The sequence below is a fragment of the Cottoperca gobio genome, chromosome 23, assembly GCF_900634415.1.
Source record: "Cottoperca gobio chromosome 23, fCotGob3.1, whole genome shotgun sequence".
NCBI classification, from domain to species: Eukaryota; Metazoa; Chordata; class Actinopteri; order Perciformes; family Bovichtidae; genus Cottoperca; species Cottoperca gobio.
The window spans coordinates 12,480,135-12,501,265 of NC_041377.1; the positions used below are offsets into that span (position 1 = coordinate 12,480,135).

The 21,131-nt window shown below is 41.7% G+C and overlaps 1 protein-coding gene across 2 annotated transcripts; it reads left to right on the forward strand.

Annotated features, from left to right (window-relative positions):
* Positions 1-4,547: 4,547 nt before the first annotated feature.
* On the forward strand, positions 4,548-20,079 carry lrrn3b (leucine rich repeat neuronal 3b). Of its 2 annotated transcripts, XM_029462230.1 has the most exons (3): positions 4,548-4,864; positions 16,335-16,382; positions 16,518-20,079. In XM_029462230.1, the coding sequence occupies exon 3, from the start codon at positions 16,765-16,767 to the stop codon at positions 18,892-18,894; it is 2,130 nt and encodes a 709-aa protein (XP_029318090.1). In that variant the 5' UTR covers positions 4,548-4,864; positions 16,335-16,382; positions 16,518-16,764; the 3' UTR covers positions 18,895-20,079. The 2 variants fall into 2 exon arrangements, with proteins under 2 accessions (XP_029318090.1, XP_029318089.1); XM_029462229.1 differs by having other exon boundaries at positions 16,339-20,079.
* Positions 20,080-21,131: the final 1,052 nt, after the last annotated feature.

Consider the following 21,131-nt stretch of genomic DNA (forward strand, 5'->3'; position numbering starts at 1 on the left):
AATCTAGGAAATTAAGCTTAATGAGCTGTAAGGTTACAGAAGGCAAATCTCTAATAGACTCGTTACTCACAGAAGCATGGTTTACTACATATTGTTTAACACACTTATTACACAAAGCAGCAAAGTGTTCAACACTCGTCTCTCCTGTTTTCCACAGTGGTTGAATGTCAAACTAGGTGCTACAGTGGCCTGTACTTTGACTTTTGATACTCTAAGTATGTTTGGCTGACAATATGCCTGCACTTTTACTCAGAACATGTTGAATGTGATTTTTTACTTTTCGAATGACACGAAAATCTCTTGCCTTTTGTGAAAAGTATTCATCTTCCTTGAATTCTCTGCAATGATTTGACTTTACTTGAAGAAAATCTGTCTCTGTCTATGATACCGACACTTTAGACCCCCCCCCCCCCTCCCCCCTGCACCAGCAAGGTGTTTGTTTGTTGAAATAAGTTTCTAAGTTTGCGGGAAAAACTATAATTTTAAGAGGAAATGGCTTGATGTCTAAACAGCGTGCGATACAGCTGTATTTTTCAGACCGCAGCAATCTGAGGAAAGACATTAAAGTCTTGGGCTGGTTTTGTGAGGGATACATATTGTTTGAGTAACACTGTGCAGCATCGACAGTGGTCTCTTTGTATACAGTTTTTCTCTAGAGACCATCATTCTTCTGGAGATCTCCCCATAGACTACCTTCAGTGTAAGGTTTTTACAAAACACATAAGACAATGATAGTGAACATAGCTTGTGCATACAGTCCATAAGAAGAATTAACATATAGCTCGGAGACTGAATATATGCAGCGGCGACGGGTTTTCTTTGGTGAAAAAGACTATTCAGGTGTTTTAAACACTTTGCATTCTTCTTCGACTGTATGCACAACATTCCAAAGAAAATAAAAGTTATAGTCTATTGAATTAAACTTTATTTAATACAAGTGCCACGACTGCTGGCAGCACACAGAACAAGTTTACACATCTCCACCGCCTCAACAGAGAACAGATCATTTTCTTTATGTCACTTGTAAAAGACCCATTTATAACTATGAAATTCAGTCAATAAATTCTACTGCCCTCTGCGGCCTTTTCTCCCCCTGCGGAACGCATCACTATAATGTCACCATGAAACGCCTTCAGAATATTCCCCAAACTCCGCAATAAACAAAAATGAGAGAGAACATAACTCACACTGTAAGCACCTCGGGCCTTTTCGCAAGAAGCTCCAAAATAATATTTTATTGTATCAAATGTGATGCAGATTTTACATGGCGGGATGATATCCTGTCCTAAGTCCTCCTAGACACTGCCAAGCTGTGTTGGAGGGGTTTTATGATGCACCGGGCGCACCCTTGACTGGCTTCATGAGGTGTGAAGCCACCACGGTCAACTTATACAATAAAGGTTCAAGGTAAGAAATGCAGAATCAGCTCTGGGTAGAGTGCCATCTCTGCCCCATTCACCCTGAACACCCAGAAGAGTTTTACTTTCTTAAAAAGAATGGAAAAGTAGAAGATGCTTTTCATTTACATACCATAACATAACATATAGAGGTTCAAATCCGGCTTTCAGGAACGATACGCAGGACTTAGAGTCTTTAAATATTCAGAGCCTGTTTTTCAAGAACTGCAGAATCTTGTGTAAGAAAGGATTCACTGCTGAAGGTTAAGTACACAGACAACCAACGTGCTTTTTTGTGTTTCTGTCAGTAACTATATTTCACACTAGACTAAACCAAAGCAATGTTCAGGTGTTCTGCAACTTCAACTAGTGTTCCTTATGAAGCATTAAACTGCAAGCAGATTTAAGACACAACACACCACAACCTACAAATTAATTATCCAACTGGATACTCAAACAACTACAGGATGCCGTATTTGGTTATTTTGTCACTTTCTCCTTATGAATCATAGAAAACAGAGACAGAAGGTTGTTTTCAGATTTGTTGTTAACAAGATTCTCTGTTTGTTTTCTTCTCAACCAACAAAGTATCAAAGAATCAACTGATGCAAGAGAGACATCGGTTTAGAAAAAAAGAAATGCAATCTTGCATTTTCCTTAATAAATCTAAAAGCTATAAACCAAATCATATATTCCTTGTGTTTTTGAAGAGGTAATTCACAAAGAAGAGGTGCTTTGGTCTGAGTACTCAGTAGTGGGGGAAAGCTTCCCCACCCCACTATGGTTTGAAAATCACTGTAGCGCCTCTTTACCCTGTCAAGTTGTTCCTTGGCTGATATTGTTATATATTGCCTACTGAAATGGGAGAGGGACAAGATGCAATATCGTTTAAATACGGTGCTAATGGAGGATTGCTTTGAATTATCTTTGGTTTTGGAAATTTACAGAAATGGTCAAACTAAGAGGCAACCTCCTATATGCAGCAGAATGCTAAGAATAATACTAAAGCTTTTTAAAAGACTCCTAACAACCAATATACAGTAGGTTATTTAGAAAAGACCACAAAAGAATCTGACTATTTAAAAAAATAAATAAACTAAGGTGACTAGATTTACAATACATTTGACAACTGTAAAATGTGCGTGTGTGTTTTGTCTATTTATAACGTACATGCTTATAAAAACAACAGCCGTGTCACCCTGTCACGTAGCCTGTCGTCCTGTTAGTGACGCCCGCAGACAGGCAGAACAGTAAAACTGAGGAAATGATCATTTCAGCTGAAATTTGCTTTATGATTATGGAGCTAATTATTTTACTATATGTCAACAACACACAAAGTACTCATTAAACTTGACCACAGCAGTGAACATACTAACATAATGATAACAAATAAAAAAAAATACAAACTGCACCTTCTCTCAGGTTCTATCTAAGTAAAGAAAACATTATTTTTTATTATTATTATTGTAATAATTATACCAAGTCTTTTTAAAAGGGCGTTTGTCCCGTCAGCACAGGCAGAGGTGCTAATTCACAGACAACACAAATCTTAAGATTTGGCCTTTTATTTAATCATCAATTTATAGGTAAACTTTCATAATAAATTATTTTGTGCAATTTACATTAAATTTGAATAATTACTGGAGATTCAAAGGAGAACTTATGGGGATATTGACCCAGCAAAACTCCTATAATGCCCTTAAGGCTTTACAGAAATGTGAACAAAACTAAATAGATAAAAAAAACACCATTATGAACCGTAATATTGTATATATTAAGAATACAACCCAGCCTAACAGCCTTAGTTAGTACAGTGTTTGGATCAGAACCCTTTAGCTGTCAGATGAGGTACGTCTCTCTTCCGAGGCTGCGGATAACCCTGCCCGACCTCCAGGAACATCAGTTTGTAGAACATTGTGTTAGAAAATCCTCCAGGGATCTGAGTCTGGAGCTCTGGAGCTAATAGGTACAGATATCCATTTTCTTCTCTGCCTGTACCTTCTTCCTCCTCATCCCCCCTGCACTGCAAGAAATGTCCATCTCAAATGTACTTATAGACGGAAAGTGGCAGATGCTGGTCAGGCTGTGCCGATGCGATTACTAAATGTGCCAGGAAGATGGTGGCAAATCAAAAATATATTTAATTTTCTTATGTGACAGATTATTCTCAACTAGTACAATACATGTTAAAACAATTATGTTGAAGGAAATAACAGCGAACACAGCTAATGTGTTGTATAATTAAAGTCCCACTCCACTAAAATGTTTTGCGTATTGTTACTTCATTTCGCCATTGAGCGTCATTGTGTGCAATTTGACACCAGAACACCAGTTTTCACATTAATCTGCAGAGCACGAAAATATCTTTACTATACAATACTACCACTAACGCTACACAGTCTCAAATCTTACACACAGTAGACCCAATAAAGTCTGTTAGGCAGCTTAATCAAATGAGTTATGGTTTACCTGATAAATTGTTTGGAACGCTACATTCCTTTAAGTACACAATACCTGCTTTAGCTTAGCAAGTTCTTCGCAAAGTATATTTGCTCAAAATACTGTACATGAATACACATTTTTGAGAATTTACATTTCATTTTACTTTATACTTTTCCACTCAATTACAGATCTAAAAGGACATATTTGACTATTTACTCCACTACATTTATATGGCAGTTATAAGTTACTTTACAAATAAAGGTTCCAATAAAGTGTAGTATGACATTTTAAAATACATACTCAACAGTATGTAAAATAGCTAAAATGATCCAACTATGTTACATGTGACATTAGAGTACCTATATTAAAACATATTAAAAAAAAAACTTCATATAAATTTGCATCAGAAAATTAAATAGCAGCTATCTCACCAACTTAAACATGTCTTATGTCAGCACTATTTACATCTCATAAGAATGAGTGACTTGTTAATATGGACATTTTTTGCAGCGTGCTTCACCTCCAACAGAAGATGACATGGATGAGAACAGGCTTCTGGGATATGACTGACGGCTCCTCTCAGCCAATCAAAGCAGGGATGCTGCGAGCACCTCGCCCGCTTCTCTGACGCTATTGGCTGAGGACTCCGGAGAGTCGGGGTTTGTTCTGATATTAATGACTGCTGAGGAGACGGCGGCGCATCTATGTGGTCCGCCTGACACTTGATCGAGGGGAGAAATGCGCCGTTAACAGACGCTGTGAAGACGGGAAGGGAAGGGCACACAGGGACTCTCTCTCAACACTGTCGCCAAACCTGCTTTTTGGACTTCATCGTTTTTGTTTTCCCACATGCAGAAGCTCGTGCGTTTTGCCGTGGAAGAATCCTAGAACTGATTTCTCACCAACTGCGTAAAAAAAAGAAGACCTCACATTGTTGACTGGCTTGATGTGGCGCGCTCGTCATTGGAGCGGCGCACTTGATGGGAATATAGACACCACTTCGAGAGCTATCATGGTTAAATCGGGTAAGTTTACTCTGTTTACTCCTGGTATGCATTTCTCTCATGTGATAGGCTCGTTACATATCGGTTGCATGTGCGCAACGCATTTTCCAAGTTAATGAAAACGCCTGAATGTAGAGATTCGGGGATGTTTTGCCGGCCATGTAGTGCTGAGATTTAAATTACGTATCATTGCGCCTCTCAAATACCAATCACTCATGCGTGGTTGCAGAAATTAGGGAAAATTATTGTCGGAAAATGATGCCGATGACTGGCCTGGAACCTTCCCTTGACGTGGAGACGCGCTTTTGCGCAACTATACAGGATGCGCCTTAACCCGACCGGATTTATGATGGACTCTGTTGAGGCTAAAAAGGTGAATTCATTACGGACATATCGCGTGCACGTGCGTGTGTGTGTGTGTGTGTGTGTGTGTGTGTGTGTGGAGTGATGGACTGGCAGTTTCATGTCCCCGGGTCCTGCTTAGTGAGCGCACACCAGACACGTCTCGAAGAAATCTACAGAATGGTGCCCGCGCCCCCCACACTCTCTCCCCTCTATCTCTCTCTCTCTCTCTCCCTCCGTTAAACCTTCCTGTTGCAAACAGTGAAGTCCTTACCGACACATGCCACGGAAGTACGTTAGGCGTACCCGGGCTTCTTTTTGAACACATAACATCATCACACTCAGTCCAACGGTGGACGAAAAGGATCCTTTGCTTTCACCGCCATCTCGGCTCATGCATCCAGGGCTTTTGTGTGATTAACAGCCACTGAGAGGCATCTCCGAGCGCATTCACCATCATCCTTCACCTGCTTGTGCCCATACACCTACACATCCAGGGATCCAGCTGGAGAGAGAGGGGGGGAGAGGACTCACTAATCCTTTAACTGCATTAGGGCGTCTCTCTACCCTCTCTCTCCCCCCCCCCCTCCCTACATTTTATCTCTCACACCCTCCCCTCTGTCCAAAATGTATGTCATCCAGCAGATGTATTACTCATGAATATTTCAGAGGCAGATAAACAGATAATGGCCGATAATGACAAATGTGATTCTCACCAGTGGGGCTGCTGAATCCGATTGCAGTAATATTCTGTGCAGACATGTTCTTTCTATGCATGCTTACGTGTGCTTGTTCCCGCAGATGGATACAATAGATTTTGGCCTCCACACTGCGAATGACTCACCCAAAGCAGCTGCTCAATATAGAACACACAGGGAAATGCCATATGAGAGCCATCATGCCCTCACATCAGACACCGTGTCACTGAGAAAACCTCGGCCCACACACTATGTAGTGTTCCCACTTTGCATTATGTGAATACCTGCTGAGCCCGGGCCGTGTGTTATATTGTAACACTCACTTCCATCAGAGGTGATCCTTGAGCGCAACATCGAACGGTGGAAGTTTTCCAATGAAGTCACGTAAAATATAGTTCCAAACAGTTTGTGATGTTCAATAGTAAGTGTCTAACATGGTATCCATGCTCCCCCACGGTGATAAAAACAGTGAAGCAAAGCAGTAACAGGTTGCTTTATTAATTCGGGCACATTTGTTCAAAACAAATCAATATTACATGTCCACACTTAGTCATACACTTAAAGTGAGTGGCTTTGCGAATTGCCTATTGATCTGCGTGTGAAAAAGTGAAGCTGTGTGTGTGTGTGTGTGTGTGTGTGTGTGTGTGTGTGTGTGTGTGTGTGTGTGTGTGTGTGTGTGTGTGGGGTGTTGTGCCTGCAGTGGCCTTGTGGAGGCTTGGAGATCATGATAGGCAGCTCAGTGTGGGTGTTCCATATTCATATGTTTATAGGCAGAGGGCAGCAGGTTCCTGTGAGGTGAGAGGATGTGTGGGTGCCAAACTGCTACCACCGGTTCATAGTCAATGTGGAGTTCAGGGAGAATATACTATTGCGTCGTCAAAATCAAATTATTCTCAAGATCTTTTTTTTCTCCATAATAGTGGTAACAAGATGCTCCAGGATCCATCGAAGCTCCTCAGTGAAATGCATGTAAACATATTCACAAGACGGCTGCAGGGGATCAGCCTGTGCAGCCAAGCATAGGCTCTCTGAAAGCATCCTGTTCCCAAACAAACACAGGCACCCATTAAAATGGAATAAGCACACAGACAGGGGGCAAAAGGAACAGGGGAGGAAGAGAGTGATGTGCAAGTTTTTGTATTTTCTAGGATCTAGGATCTGGTGGATGACTGTAGCAGACTCTAATTATATGAAAAGACACAAAGAAAGAGAAAAAGATCAAAACATGGTTTGATGGCAGCATTCATGACATTTTGCTGTTCGTTCCATATCAAAAGGTCAGAATGAGATGTGACACTTCCTTTGTATCCAATGACATTTGCTCTTGCATTAGCATTTTAAGTATCTAGCTAGCGCACGTTTCTAGTGCGTAACGTTGTTTGCTGCTTTAACTAAAAGGCGCTCTAAAAAATCATCACGTTCAACAGATAAATGTCAGGTATTAGGAAAACCAAGACTCTCGCTGATGCTCACAACAAAAAGGAAAAATCAATGCTATTAATCACTAATTAGTCGGCTATTCTGCAGATTCATATCAGAGTTGGACATGATAGGGACATATGTCCATATTGTAGTTTCAAACATGAGCAGAGAAATAGGACGACATCTGAGGGCTACTGCTGTGCCGTCCATCTGTTCTGCATTCAGATTGATACAGATGCCAACCAGATACACATGCCCTCAGTGCACTAATGAAAAGCTTTGTGGATGCCGTATCACGAGACAGTGTTCATGTATTGATGATGCTGTGGTGATTTAAGCGTAGAGATATTCATCAATGCACACACACATTGCCCGTATGCATGTGCAGAAATATGCACATGTATAAAGCAATGACAGTCCTCAAATAGACACAAAGCCAAGGTGCCATATCTTTCATCTGTTTTAGGTGAGGAAGAGTAGCAGAGAATGAAAACAGAAAGAGAAAGCCCATATCAAACCCCTTGAAATCATAATAAAGAGATCTAAGCCGGCGATAAATGCATTTCAGTGGCATATAATGATTGATTCTGTCTGCCGTAGGGGCTTATTCCCTGCAGGCGTGTGGCCCCTTGACCAGCCATATATTATTCATATAAATATAGATAGCTGCGCATCTTAGAGGCAGCACACATGCCACATTTGCAGCTGCAGATTCAATTTGGCTCTGACTTTGAGGGATACGCCGCTGGCTCTATTCCCCCTGCCTGTCCCCCTCACACCTCCATCTTTCATTCTGGCTAGCAGCTATACATGGAACATTATGCAGATTTTTGTCAAGAGTGAGTGCTATTATGTTGGGGGAGAAATGAGTGTTGGAATGTTCGCTACGCCTTTGACCTTATCAGCGGCAGCCTTAAGCTGGATACCTTGGCTTAATTTTAATAGATGCAGCACTATGCGAATTAGACAAGGGGACCTAGCTGTGCTCTTTCACTGTGTGCTGCGTGCTGCATGCATTATGCCAAAGAGCTTGGGTACGTTTTGTTTATACATGTTCACTATGAGGACACTGTGGGCAAAGTAGTCCAGCTTCTGTCTGCAAAAGCATGTATCTTTCTATGCGTGTTCCCGTCTGTTCGATAGTGAAATTTGTGTTCTCCCTCACTCAGCCCTCGGGCATGTCTTGTCCAGAAAAAAAGGGCTGAAAAACCAGAGACTTCGGTCCTGTGGTTAATTTGGAACATTGATTTTACATTAACAGTCGACTTGCCTCTGATTCATGGCCATACAAGTGCAGATGTAAGTGGAACGGGTTCCATCCGCTCCCCCACATGCACACGGGATACATACAGGAAGCTTCATTATGCATACACACTGCATAGAAGGCTCCCTTTAATGGACTCTCCCTTACCTTGGATAAAGTATAATAGTAAGTCAATGAAGTGAAGGGCAGAGGGAGGTACAGTAAAGCCTTTCAGAGGGTATCACCCACATTTCTATCGGAAGTGGCGTGGTCGAGCTACGCTGCAGGTCCACTGTGGGTCCAGTGTCCACCGGAACTTTAAAAAGTCTTCAATCTTCTCCCACTTTCGTCCCCTTGCAAATATGAAGAAACTAGAAATTCAACTCTATAAAAAGCTGAAATGTGAAATGTGAAAATATTTTTAGAAATAATCCAATGGGCTTTGAATTGTTTTATTCATATTAGGAAATCATAAAAAAGGAATACTTAACCCTTTAAAAATAAAAAAAATAAAATCACATAAATTGGAGATGTGTGGTTTTGTTTGTGTCGGTAGATATCCTCTCATTATGGATTATTACATATGAAGAAATACAAAATACAGCTAGTATGTTATGTGCAGTGACACATTACATTACACTGGCTATCTTTTGTAAGTAAATACACGACAGACGCAAACTGCTCTGGCAAAAAACATTGAGCATGCACGTAAAGACGGCGGAGTGGAGAGAAGAACCGCACGTGAGGATCACTGCTCATGTGTCTGGTGGACAGTGATGCACTGGGTGGGATGCAATTGGCTCTGGCTTCTGGACCAAAGCACATTTGGTGGTTATAAACAAGTCCTGCTGCACCGGCAAACCAAAGAAACTCATACAGACACATTTGTAATTAGGAAATAGCAGCTACTGAGACAGTCAGACCGTATGCATATAGACTAGATTTGGCACAGCTGGGGTGACAAGTATTGAGAAGGCAATTAGGCCGACAGCAAAAGGAGCAACGAGACAGTAGGATGCCCGGGAAGGACGGGAAGCTGCATATGCAGGGAGACTAAATCAAATGCCTGCTTTCTTAATAGTCCGTGGCTTGTGTGGATCACAATGATGCAAATGGGGAACACAAGGAGAAATGTTTACTGTAAGGGTTCAAAGAGCGGAGACAAATGTGAGAGTGCAGGATGAAAAGGAAAAGATTTATAAAAAGAGATGTGGGGGTTGCAATATCATAGGAAAAAAGGGAGGAAGAAGAAAGAGCCTGAGAGAGAGAGGGGGTGTTACTTGGAGAAGAAAGCCTTGCAAGGCTTATTACCACTAGATCAAAATTCCCAGAGAACCATTTCTACAATACACAGGCTATTCTACTGAAAGAGGAGGCAATTCGCTGCGCCCTACTTTCCACTTATGTCTGACCTTTATGTCTTCCACCCAGTTTTACCACAGTGAGAGTAATGTCTACCTCTCAGCAGATGCAATACTGCCTTGTTACAACTTAAACCGTGCAGGCCTCATAATTATATCCCCGAGGGCCAATATCCTCCCCACCTACATCTCTGTTCCGCAAAACAATTCTCACAAATGTTCTTTGTGATGCCTGCCATAACCCTCGCGCAAACTTGTGTTTTGTGTTAGAAACGATTTGATTATTTTTTTTACATAAACTGTAGGTCAACCTGTCTCGCCACACAGGACATTCATTGAGCAGCCAGCCTGCGACAAAGCAATCATCTTTACTTCCCCGCTCCGATAAACCTCATCCAAGCCCCGTGAAGCGAGGGGGAGGATTTATAACTCATTTCAATAAACAGCATAAAACAAACAGTTCTGCCTGGCTGTTTGGCGGCCCGGGCGACCTGAGTCAGGCTTGCCTGAATTAGCACCGCAGAGCCACCAGGACAGAAATTCTTTCTGCCCCTGCTGTGCACACTCATTAATTTAAAGTGGTCATATCTCACTGGTCTCTAATCAAACTGTATTTGTGCCATTACTGTCCGGAACAGCCACAGTGTTAGTATAACAGAGGTGGCCCGGTGGGAAAGTAAGTGTGAGGTGCTGCCAAGATCTGAACAGAAGGGCTTTTCACCTCTTAAAATGCAGCCTCGTCCGAATTCAGGCCTATCATGATTAGTCTGTCGCCGTTTCCAGATGTGAGCAAATGGTTTCCAAATAGTACATTTTAAGCACATAGGTCATGAAATCCACTCGACACAAAGTATGTGGCCTGTGACAAATTAATAGTACTGAACAGAAAAAAATATTTTTTTACCTGACAACAACAATAAGCCAACCCAAAAGCATTTTAATGAGGAAGGGTTCCAGGTTTTTCTGTAATGTCAAATGTCACGCTAATTAACGGTGAGATGTGCGACTAACGAGGACTTAAGACACAGCGGTTTATACTGGTGATGCAAGGACACTGTCGTCTCTCAACAGCTTCTCGGTTGGAATATGTCAATTTAATACAGACGAAGTAGCTCTCAACTCTTAATGGTGATGCAACAACACTTCCATAAAAATACTTTATGGATTGAATTCAGGGTCTGAAATTAAGTGTTTTCCTCACCTGCCACAGATCACTAAACATTTCTACCACCAATAAATATTTTGTGTCTGTATATTGTCAGTATAAATAAGGAATATAACTATATTTTTTATTTAGGAATTTCTTTTTGAAAATAATACGTCTTAATATATTCATCTGCCATGGGGGAAATCTTTACCTGCCACGAGATCATTTCATTCCCAGATCAAATTAATGCGTAACATTTGGAAAGGGTATCTTATAGTAACTAGGGAAACCTCTTTTTTTAAACTCCCACATATTGATGTCTCTATCGCCCTTAAAAATACAGTATCCTTCAGGCTATAATAATAATATCCTGACTCTCTCATCAGCTCTATGGGGCTTCACAGCAGGCAGCTGTACCCTTCCTGCCCGGCTCCAAACACAGACGGACAAAGTTCTAGAGACTGGTGAACACAGTGGAGCATTCAGCAGCTAAAGAGCCAGTTATATTTGTATATTTTATGAGTTAGTGGAAACCAGAGTTGAAAGGAAGTGGCTATTGGACTTGGTGGGGAGAAACACGACTTCAAATAAATGCTCCTTTCTCTCCGGGTGTGTACTGTAAACAGGCTAGTTAAAAAGGTAATATGTCGATGTTCACAGTTTGTGACCATAACATCAGTTATTGCAGGTTTAACCTTTTTTTTTTTTTTGGTGCAACCAATGGTGGTAAACAAACATAGATGTATTTCTCACAGTTAAGGCGGTCCTGAAACAATCACGGTACCAGGAGCTTGTTTGCAGTAATGTTCACAGTCAGGATGGACAGTGGTGAAAGTGAAAAGCCCATGGGCCAGACTGTCAGCCTGCTACTGTAATGGAGGCATTGGAGACCAGTGCTTGAATGATGCCCCCCCCCCCCATACACACACACTTTCCTCTGAGAACTCGTGTTAGCTCCATGAGTGAACACCTGACCTATAAAAGGCTTCCATTGGCTGCCCAAACAAATGTCAAGCTCAGGCTTAATGTGTGAGTGTAGTTAGACATTAGGTTACAGGAGATCCCATTCCAAGCCCTCTGGGTTCCATTAACAGCTGTTGATTATTTACTGTATCTCTCTACACAAGGTTTCCAACAACTTTTCCAGGCACATATTACAAGCATCCATCATGTAATTCCATTTACCCCAGTCATATTAACTACATCCATCTCCGAGTAGCCACATGCAAGTTATTGCCACTTAATGCCAAATTCACACCAAGCGTAAAGTCGTTGTTTTCTCCCAATCGTTAAACGGCTAATTCTTCTGCTTCATGGTGTAGCTCAGGTTAATATTTGCTGCGATGGAAGCATCCTCAGGGTCACCAGAGGTTAATACACCTCTACTGATTCTATGACAAGTTTCTCCTGAGGCAAGTCATTTTGTCCTCAAGATCTCTCCTCTCTTTCTCCTCCCTCCCCTCTCCACCTCAATTACCGGCAACTGAGCAGCGGATTGTGGGAAATTAGCTCTGTATCGTAGTGGGTGTGTGTGTGAGGGGGTGGGGGGGTGGGGGGGGCTGCTGCTGGGTAGCTTGACTGGAGCACTTTCTAATAGGTTAGTACAAGTGTGTGGATAGCCACAGTGCAAGGTCCCAAGAATATAGACTGCCTCTTCACATAATGCAGTCCAACAACACCAATTTACATGTTCAATTGCCTGTGCATGAGCGTTCACTTACGACGATGCAGTTTGGTACAATATTTCAACCTCATAAAGTGTAAAGAAATGCCGTTTCTGTTCCCTTAAGCCCAATTTCTCCCATTAAACAAGCTTTGACGGAAGCTTTTCAATTTTGCTGATGTTTTAACACATCTTGATTAACTACAGTGAGCTCCGAGGATGTTTCACTTGTCGTTAACATTCAGCTATGCTCAAAGCATGCACTGTACAAACATTTTCTTAGTTGTATTACATAGCCGGCTTGCCTCAATTGTCTCTATTCCAAACTGTTTTATTACACATCCAAGTCATTGACAACACTATTACGGTCATATGGCAAGCATGCCTGAAGACTCAGTACATCAGACACGTCAGACACAGAGGATGTCACCTTTGATTCTGTCAGATTCTTCTTTACAAATGACTCCCAATGTTTTCCTTCAGCAGCCCTTCACTGGGAGGTCCAGGAGACTGTAAATTAAACCGGATATACACAGATTATCTAGAACAAGTGAATATTCATACAATATATAAATTAGAAAGCAGTATTAATAATAATAATTTTGGCTGAGTTTAATCAATAAGTCTATTGTAAGTATAAATAGAATTTAGTAGATATTAAGTTCAATAAATATCCACATTATTGAATACAACAGAATAAAACACAAAATTAGTCATTTTAATATTAATTGTAACAGTTTATATCTGATTAGATGATTAGTCTCAACACATACTGTATATTGACTCAAGTGACATCATATGAGGCAATTTACCAGATTTCACAAAAGGTTTTTTTACAACTTTTTTCACAATCGAGTCGTACTTCTCCTTTAAGGCCCTAATTTGAGAGCTAAAGTGATTATGTATTTAATTGATTAGTCGATCATTAGAAAATTCATCTACAATTTTTGCTAGCCGCTTAAGCATTCAAATGTTTTAGACATTTAATAGACAAAAAATAACCTGCCTTTATATTAACATTCAAACATTTGACTGTCACAGTGAAGTGGTCTGGTTTGGAAAACAACACACAATAGTGGCCTAATCAAGGCCTAAAATTTATATTTTCATGAACCATGTGTTGCATTATCATTAACAGTATTGTATCCTCATTAATTAGCAGGGAAATATGTTGCTTTTGCTGGCCACACCATCTTGCAAATTGTCTGGTAAAGCCTTCCTAATCCCATCCTAGATTTTCGCCAATGTGGGACAACAGACATTATTAACATTAAACTAAAGACAATAATTAATTCTCTTTCTACCAAACACCATCAGTGCTATCCTCCTCACATCCTCCAAGGGCAGAGCTATTTTGAGTACTGCAGCACATATAGTAAGTATTGATCACAAAATGAAAGCCATAGACTAAAAACATCCTCAAAGACAAATTTGACATAATTGGTAAAAACGAATAAACTCTGCCACCATGTTAGAGCCACCTGCAGTGATTGCACAATGAAGCTACGCAATAATAGTTAACCTGACCACATTACACTGCTGGTAATTGTGATTACCAAAATAGAGAAGCCAGAGAGAGCGGAGGTGAGACCCAAACGCTGTAGGCTGCATTACACATGCTGGCCTGTGTGTCCAGGGCTCGGATCAACTGCATGGCCCACAATGCAGAACCAGCGCTGAGGGAGAGAAGCTAAACCCTGTTTATCAGAATGCTCTGGGTGTTGCAGCTTATTGAAGTGCCCGGTGCTTTTGAAAAATATTACCGCCCCATCTCCTCTCTCTCCTTCCACTGGCTCCATGTCTGCCTGCCCTCCTCCAAAACAGACTACAGCCAATGGTGGGGCAGAGGTTGAGGACTGAACCCTCGGCTTGGCCAGTGGGGCAAACCGCAGCGTTTCATTTGAAGGTGTTATTTATTTATTTGTATTATTTTATATTTTTCCTCACATCTCCCGTGGCCACTGAGGTGGAGACGGCGAGGGTGATGAAATGAAGCTATTTCTCTATTTCCGTGCTCTCCCTTCTTCTCTAGATTATTTCCATTTCATCCCCTGTCTCTCTTGACTTTTCCCATGATGTGCTGCATGCTCTTATAGGCCCGAAATATCCCAAGCACCATCAAACCCATCTGTTCAGTAAGAGGCAGTTACATACAACAAATTACACGGTACACTTCTACTGTAGAGTTTCTGCCATGGCAGGGACGGGATGGAACATGAATAATGTGATAGTAAAAGGGATACTACATAAAAGAGATCTGACTGGCTGCATTGTAGTTCTGTTTGTACAGCATGTGATGATTTTCTCAAATTCCATCCTTCTTGTGTGAAGATAGAATTCAATCAATATTTGTTATGAATAACTGTCACCTCTGCTACACCAGAAATGGCAGATAATCAAAAAGACAAATTGGGTCACTTTGTTTACTGGTGTATGTGCCTTTACCAATTAACTAAAGAAATGGGCCTAAAATTCCGCACTAATCATTTCTGGCTCTTCATCAATTGTCACTGAATCAAACCTAACATCTCAAAAATACTAATTATACATATACCTAATTATACAAATATTACCTGCATCTCTAATATAGTTTTATCCTGCATGTCCCTTTATATCACCTAAACAACTAATGAAATATGTCAAATATATATATATATATATATATATAGCCTTCAGCTTTAACTCAATGTAGACAAGGGCTGTGTCCAAAACCACTCTCTATTTATAGTGCACTGTAATAACCCTCCTCCATTTTAGTGGACAATGTATACACTAACATAGTGCCCTCAAAAATTCCCACAGTAAAACAGTAAAAAGTCAATGGCATGTAAACTACTGTCTGCAAAGTAGATGCGAAAACTCAAAAGAAAATGAAGATGATTCATAAGTGTTTTTCCAAGGTGTCTGTAAATTGAAAAGTGAAGACTTTTGATTTTCTCTTTTTGACCTTTAATTATAATTTGTTAGCATGAGTGACCAAGGCCATAATAACATTTTCTTTTTCCTGTAGGCCTCCATGTGTGTACACCGTAACATATTTGTTTTCAATATGTGGCCACTGATGGACTGCTTGACCTGTGTTTTCCAAACATGTTAAATCCTATTAGCGTGCAGATTTGTTGATTGCACAGATCAATTATGTCAACACATTAATGCTGCTGCATCCTCTAACAAGCAGGTGCAAACTGCATCTGTGCCAAATGCTTCGTTTGTCTGAGACTCACTGTGGTGTCTGTTGTTGGCTGCCGTTTACTTGTTGCCATAGTGACTGACATTTTCCAGTGTCTTTAAGCAGCTTAGCCTTAAGGCTAATGCTTAAGCCATAGGATGTCTGCCATTTAAGAATATTAATAAATCCTTCTACGCTAACGTCCGTATTGAATGCCATATTGCTGGGGCACATCGGTGCGTCCCAAGAATGAAGTCTGGAAGGTCAAGCAGATATAAATCCACCGTTCTATATCTTGAAGGGAGCATGTACAAATGTCATCATGCGTCAGTGTGCCTATAACAAATGTCAATATGCCCAAATCCTTTTCTTATGAAATTCCCTGACCATGTCCAGTATCATGTAATACTCACACCGCTTCTGTCTGTCTTGTTTGTCTTACACAGGTAGGAATGGACTGGGCTGTGGACTGTGGAAGCTAGTGACGACAATCAGTGAGGACATCCATCTTTAAAGAAAGAGAATATTTTTCATGGATACATATGAATGAGCGTAACATTAATCCTTTGAGGTATAATATCGGTCCATCCTTTTTTCCCCCCTCCCACCTTCTCGGGTTTGCCTAACAGCAGCCTTGGCCCCTGAACCCTGACACCCTCAGGCAACATTGAGTGATTGGTCATTACATCCAAGGGCGTCCACACAGCAAGACAAAAAAACCCCAGGGAGCCCTGCTGCAGTTGGTGGTGGCGGTGGCAGGGGCGGTGAGTCAATCGCCTCAGCAGCTGCAGCAAATGATTCATTATTTGTGAAGTTAACAGCTCAGACCACTTAATCTACAAGGACCAATTTCTTACTGGAGGGAATCGGTCCAATATGAAGGACGTGTCATTCGTGGATCGTCTCTTTGTCGGCTTGGCCATGGCCTCTTTTGTTGTGGCCACAGAGGAGAGGCCTGGTTGCCCGAAGCTCTGTGTATGTGAGATTAGACCCTGGTTTTCTCCGAGTTCGGTGTACATGGAGGCGCAGACAGTTGACTGTAATGACCTGGGACTCTTTAGCCTGCCGGAACAATTACCAGTAGGCACACAAGTACTATTACTGCAAACAAACAATATTGCCAAAATTGACAAATCCTTGGATTACCTGGCCAACATCACAGAGATTGATTTATCGCAAAACAACTTATCCTCTATCAGCGATGTCCACCTGGGGAATCTTCCTCATCTGATGTCCCTTCATATGGAAGAAAATTGGATACAGGAGTTGCCCGAGCGAAGTCTTGCTGAGGTGGCTAACCTCCAGGAGCTCTATATGAATCACAACCTCATCTCCTCCATTTCCCCAATGGCTTTCCAGGGTCTCAGCAACCTTGTGCGGCTCCACCTCAATTCTAACAAGCTAACGGCCATTAAAAGAGAGTGGTTCGACCCCATGGCAAATCTGGAGATCCTGATGATTGGTGAGAATCCTATTCTTTCTATTGATGACATGAACTTCAAACCTCTCAGTAATCTCCACAGTCTTGTTCTCACCAGAATGAACCTGTCTCAGCTTCCTGACGACGCACTGGCTGGTCTTGATAACTTAGAGAGCATCTCGTTCTATGATAATATGTTCCCTGAGGTGCCTCATTCTGCCCTGAGAAATGCAAAAAATCTAAAGTTTTTAGATCTAAATAAAAACCCAATTTCAAGGATACAGAGAGGGGACTTCGTGGATATGCTCCATCTAAAAGAACTGGGGATTAATAGCATGCCAGAGCTGGTTTCCATCGACAGCTTTGCCCTCAATAACCTCCCCGAGCTGACCAAAATAGAAGCCACCAACAATCCTAAACTCTCCTATATCCATCCTAATGCTTTCTACAAACTACCGCGGCTGGAAACCCTAATGCTAAATGGCAATGCGCTCAGTGCCCTCCACAGGATTACTGTCGAGTCCCTCCCAAATCTCAGAGAGGTGAGCATGCACAGCAACCCCATTCGCTGTGACTGCGTAGTCCGCTGGATGAATATGAACAAGACCAACCTTCGCTTCATGGAGCCTGATTCACTGTACTGTGTGGAGCCCCCAGAGTACGAGGGCCAGCATGTCCGACAGGTGCACTTCAGGGAGATGATGGAGATTTGTCTCCCACTCATCTCTCCCGAAAGCATGCCTGGGCAAATTAAAGCACAGAATGGGAGCTCAGTGTCACTCCACTGTCGAGCCTTCGCTGAACCAGAGCCAGACATCTACTGGATCACCCCGTCTGGTACCAGGGTCCTGCCTAACACCGTGTCTGACAAGTTCTACATGCACCCAGAGGGAACTTTTGACATTTATGATATAACAGAAAACGAAGCTGGACTTTACACTTGTGTTGCCCATAATCTAGTTGGAGCTGATCTTAAATCTGTTTCAGTAGAGGTAAATGGATACTTTCCCAAACCTGTAAATGGGTCTCTGAATGTCATAATCAAATCAGTGGAGACCAACTCCATCCTGGTTTCATGGAAGGCCAGCCGTGGCACACTGGCTCCCAACATTAAATGGTACACGGGGTCAGATGCTAACCAACCCACCACCGCGTTTACCACCAGGGTTCCCTCTGACGTCCAGGTCTACAACCTCACCCATCTCAGCCCCGCCACTCTGTACAAAGTCTGTGTGGATGTTGGCAGCATCCACTACAACCATGACACCAAATGTGTCAATGTCACCACTAAGGGATTAGAGCTGGCAGCCAAGGACACAGAAAAATGGGACACAGCAGTAATCACCGTCTTTGGTGTGCTCTTGGCTGTGATTTCAGTGGCATGCTTGCTTATTTATGTGTCTCTGAGGAACCACCATCTTTATGGGGATATAAGGAAATGCGACTCCAAAGCTTCGCTGACACCAGCGGAAGCTACCGGTATGCACTCTCCTTTCTTTACAAAGCTGTGGGTGTCAGGTAAAGGACTGCCAAGTGGAGTGAAAGTGAAAGCCACAGTCATAAATGTATCTGACAATGCATTTTAAGAAGTGCAGCTTTGTAGAGCACCACACACCAACTACACTGAATGGACAAGGCCATGGGTGGAAAAATCTGTAGTACTGTTTCAAAGGCATAGCCATTGCTGGTCCCCGTCTCAGATACACTGGCACATCTATTATTGGGCTGGGACGGAACAGTTTAAAATAGACTACGTACTCTCCCAGTTTCAACCCCAGCTGATGTGGTGGCTTTGTAACATTACATCAAACCAAGCTAACATCAATAGAACGGGGCATTTACTGCAAAACAATATATTTCACTACCATTCATACAAAGATGCAGGCAGAGAAAAGAAAGTGAAGATGATGATGATGGTCAACTCTCTTGTAATTGACTGTTAAATGTGTTAAGAGTTGTGGAACTGTCCGTGTGGTCCCAAGCAATACCGTCTGTGCTTTGTCAAACATCCATAGACGAGTTAGAGATACAGTAATAACACCTGTCTATTATGGGAAGGGAGATTTAGTAGAGTAGACAAATTACAGTGAATATGGTGTAAGCCTTTTGATGAAATATAAACCCCCTTTTTCTATTTAAAATGGATTCTTGTTTTATTCATGGAAATATTGTTATATATTCTCTATTATGTTGATGTAATGACAAATCCTCTGTATCTGAACCATTTAAGTGGGTTTTAAATTAAGGCAAAGAGCAGACTACTTTTGATTACAACGTCACATTAAGCTTAATGAAATTCAGCTACAGAATGAGTATCCAGGGAGGACATTTGCTAAAAGGCTGTTTATGCTGTGTAGTTCTCATTGCAACGGTAACTAGGAAAGAAATGAGTTGAACGAAAACAAATATAAACAGGTTGATTAAAACTGAGGTGATTGATGCGTTATCTCCTCACGAAGCGCTCTTTTATGACCTGGTAAGTGCCTACAACAAGAACTACATGAGGTAAACAGAGAGGAAATGGAAGAAACAGCTAAACACGGCCATGTCATCATTGCAGAATCACAGCTATTCTCCGGTACTTTTAGTGGAAATACTTTCTCAGTATTTTTAGCATACATATTTTAAGAAAACATTTTGTTGTTGCTTTGGGTGTAAAGTTAAAAAGCCATTTTTATATTAACTGTACTATATGTGATCAATGGGCACAACAGACTAATTAAGAAAAGTGCTACGAAAAAAATAAATGTCATTGTTTCTTTTGAAAACAACTGCCTACTTTTCTCCTTTGCTTTTTTTCCTCATATTTGTCATAACGCACCTGGTTTATTTCGAACAAAAATGCACGGTGTTATAATTACACTACTTTTCTTTTCATCTTCTACCACCCACGGGGTAATGTGAACTGTGTGATGACTTCTATATGTGACATTTCAACTGCACGCATGTAATACAAAATATTTATTAATGACCAAGTATTACAGAGGGAGCCTATTAAGTCAGCGCACGGGGGGAAAGTCAGGAGACTTCAGCTGAATGGTTGTCCTAACCCTGGGAAGAAGGGGGGGGGGAAACAGCAACAAAAGAACAGAACTCATTAGCCGCCTCATTAAGAACATGTTCGTCCTTCAGCCGGTCTCAATATAGTCACTGTGCTGCAGCTACAGCTGCTGCCTGTGCTTAGACAGGGACACAGCGTCCCTATGACAGAGAGATAAAGTACAGTGCTGAAAAGTCAACGCAGGGTGGGACTGAGCCGAGTCTAAGCTTTAGGACTTACATTTTATTTGTCTTACTGAATTATCCAGCGCACAGAACATTTCACATGAGAAAGCCAAGCATGATGAATGGCCGTCAGAGGCAGAGTGACATGGTGGATTTATCAAACGGGGCCTGGCGCTCATACATCAGGCCAGCCTTCAGAACCATGGACAGAGGCTTTTAGAGCCGAGCCATCTGTCAAAGACAAAGGGAGTTAAAATATGATGTGTGCTCCTCAGGTACCGCTTCGGTCAGACCGAGTCTGTCTCTTTGCAAAGTACAGGCACAAATACGGACGCACAATCAAGCCTGGCAGAGCTGACAACGCACCTGTACCCACGGATACAGACCTAACTTCAAGGTCACTCATTGACACAGAGACTCAAATGTAGAAGACACACTTGTGAACATTGACAAGCGCACACACACACACACGCACTAAATCAGTCGGTCTCTCTCAGTCTGCGTGTTCAGTGAAACACAACACGACAGCCAAAGAAGCCCCTAAATGAGTTTACCGACAAAACATGTTCTTTGAGATAAAAGCAGCTCATGGATATTA

Bases quoted from the DNA above. Each gene is read 5' to 3' on its own strand.
- lrrn3b (XM_029462230.1), top strand. From the start codon at position 16,765: ATGAAGGACGTGTCATTCGTGGATCGTCTCTTTGTCGGCTTGGCCATG.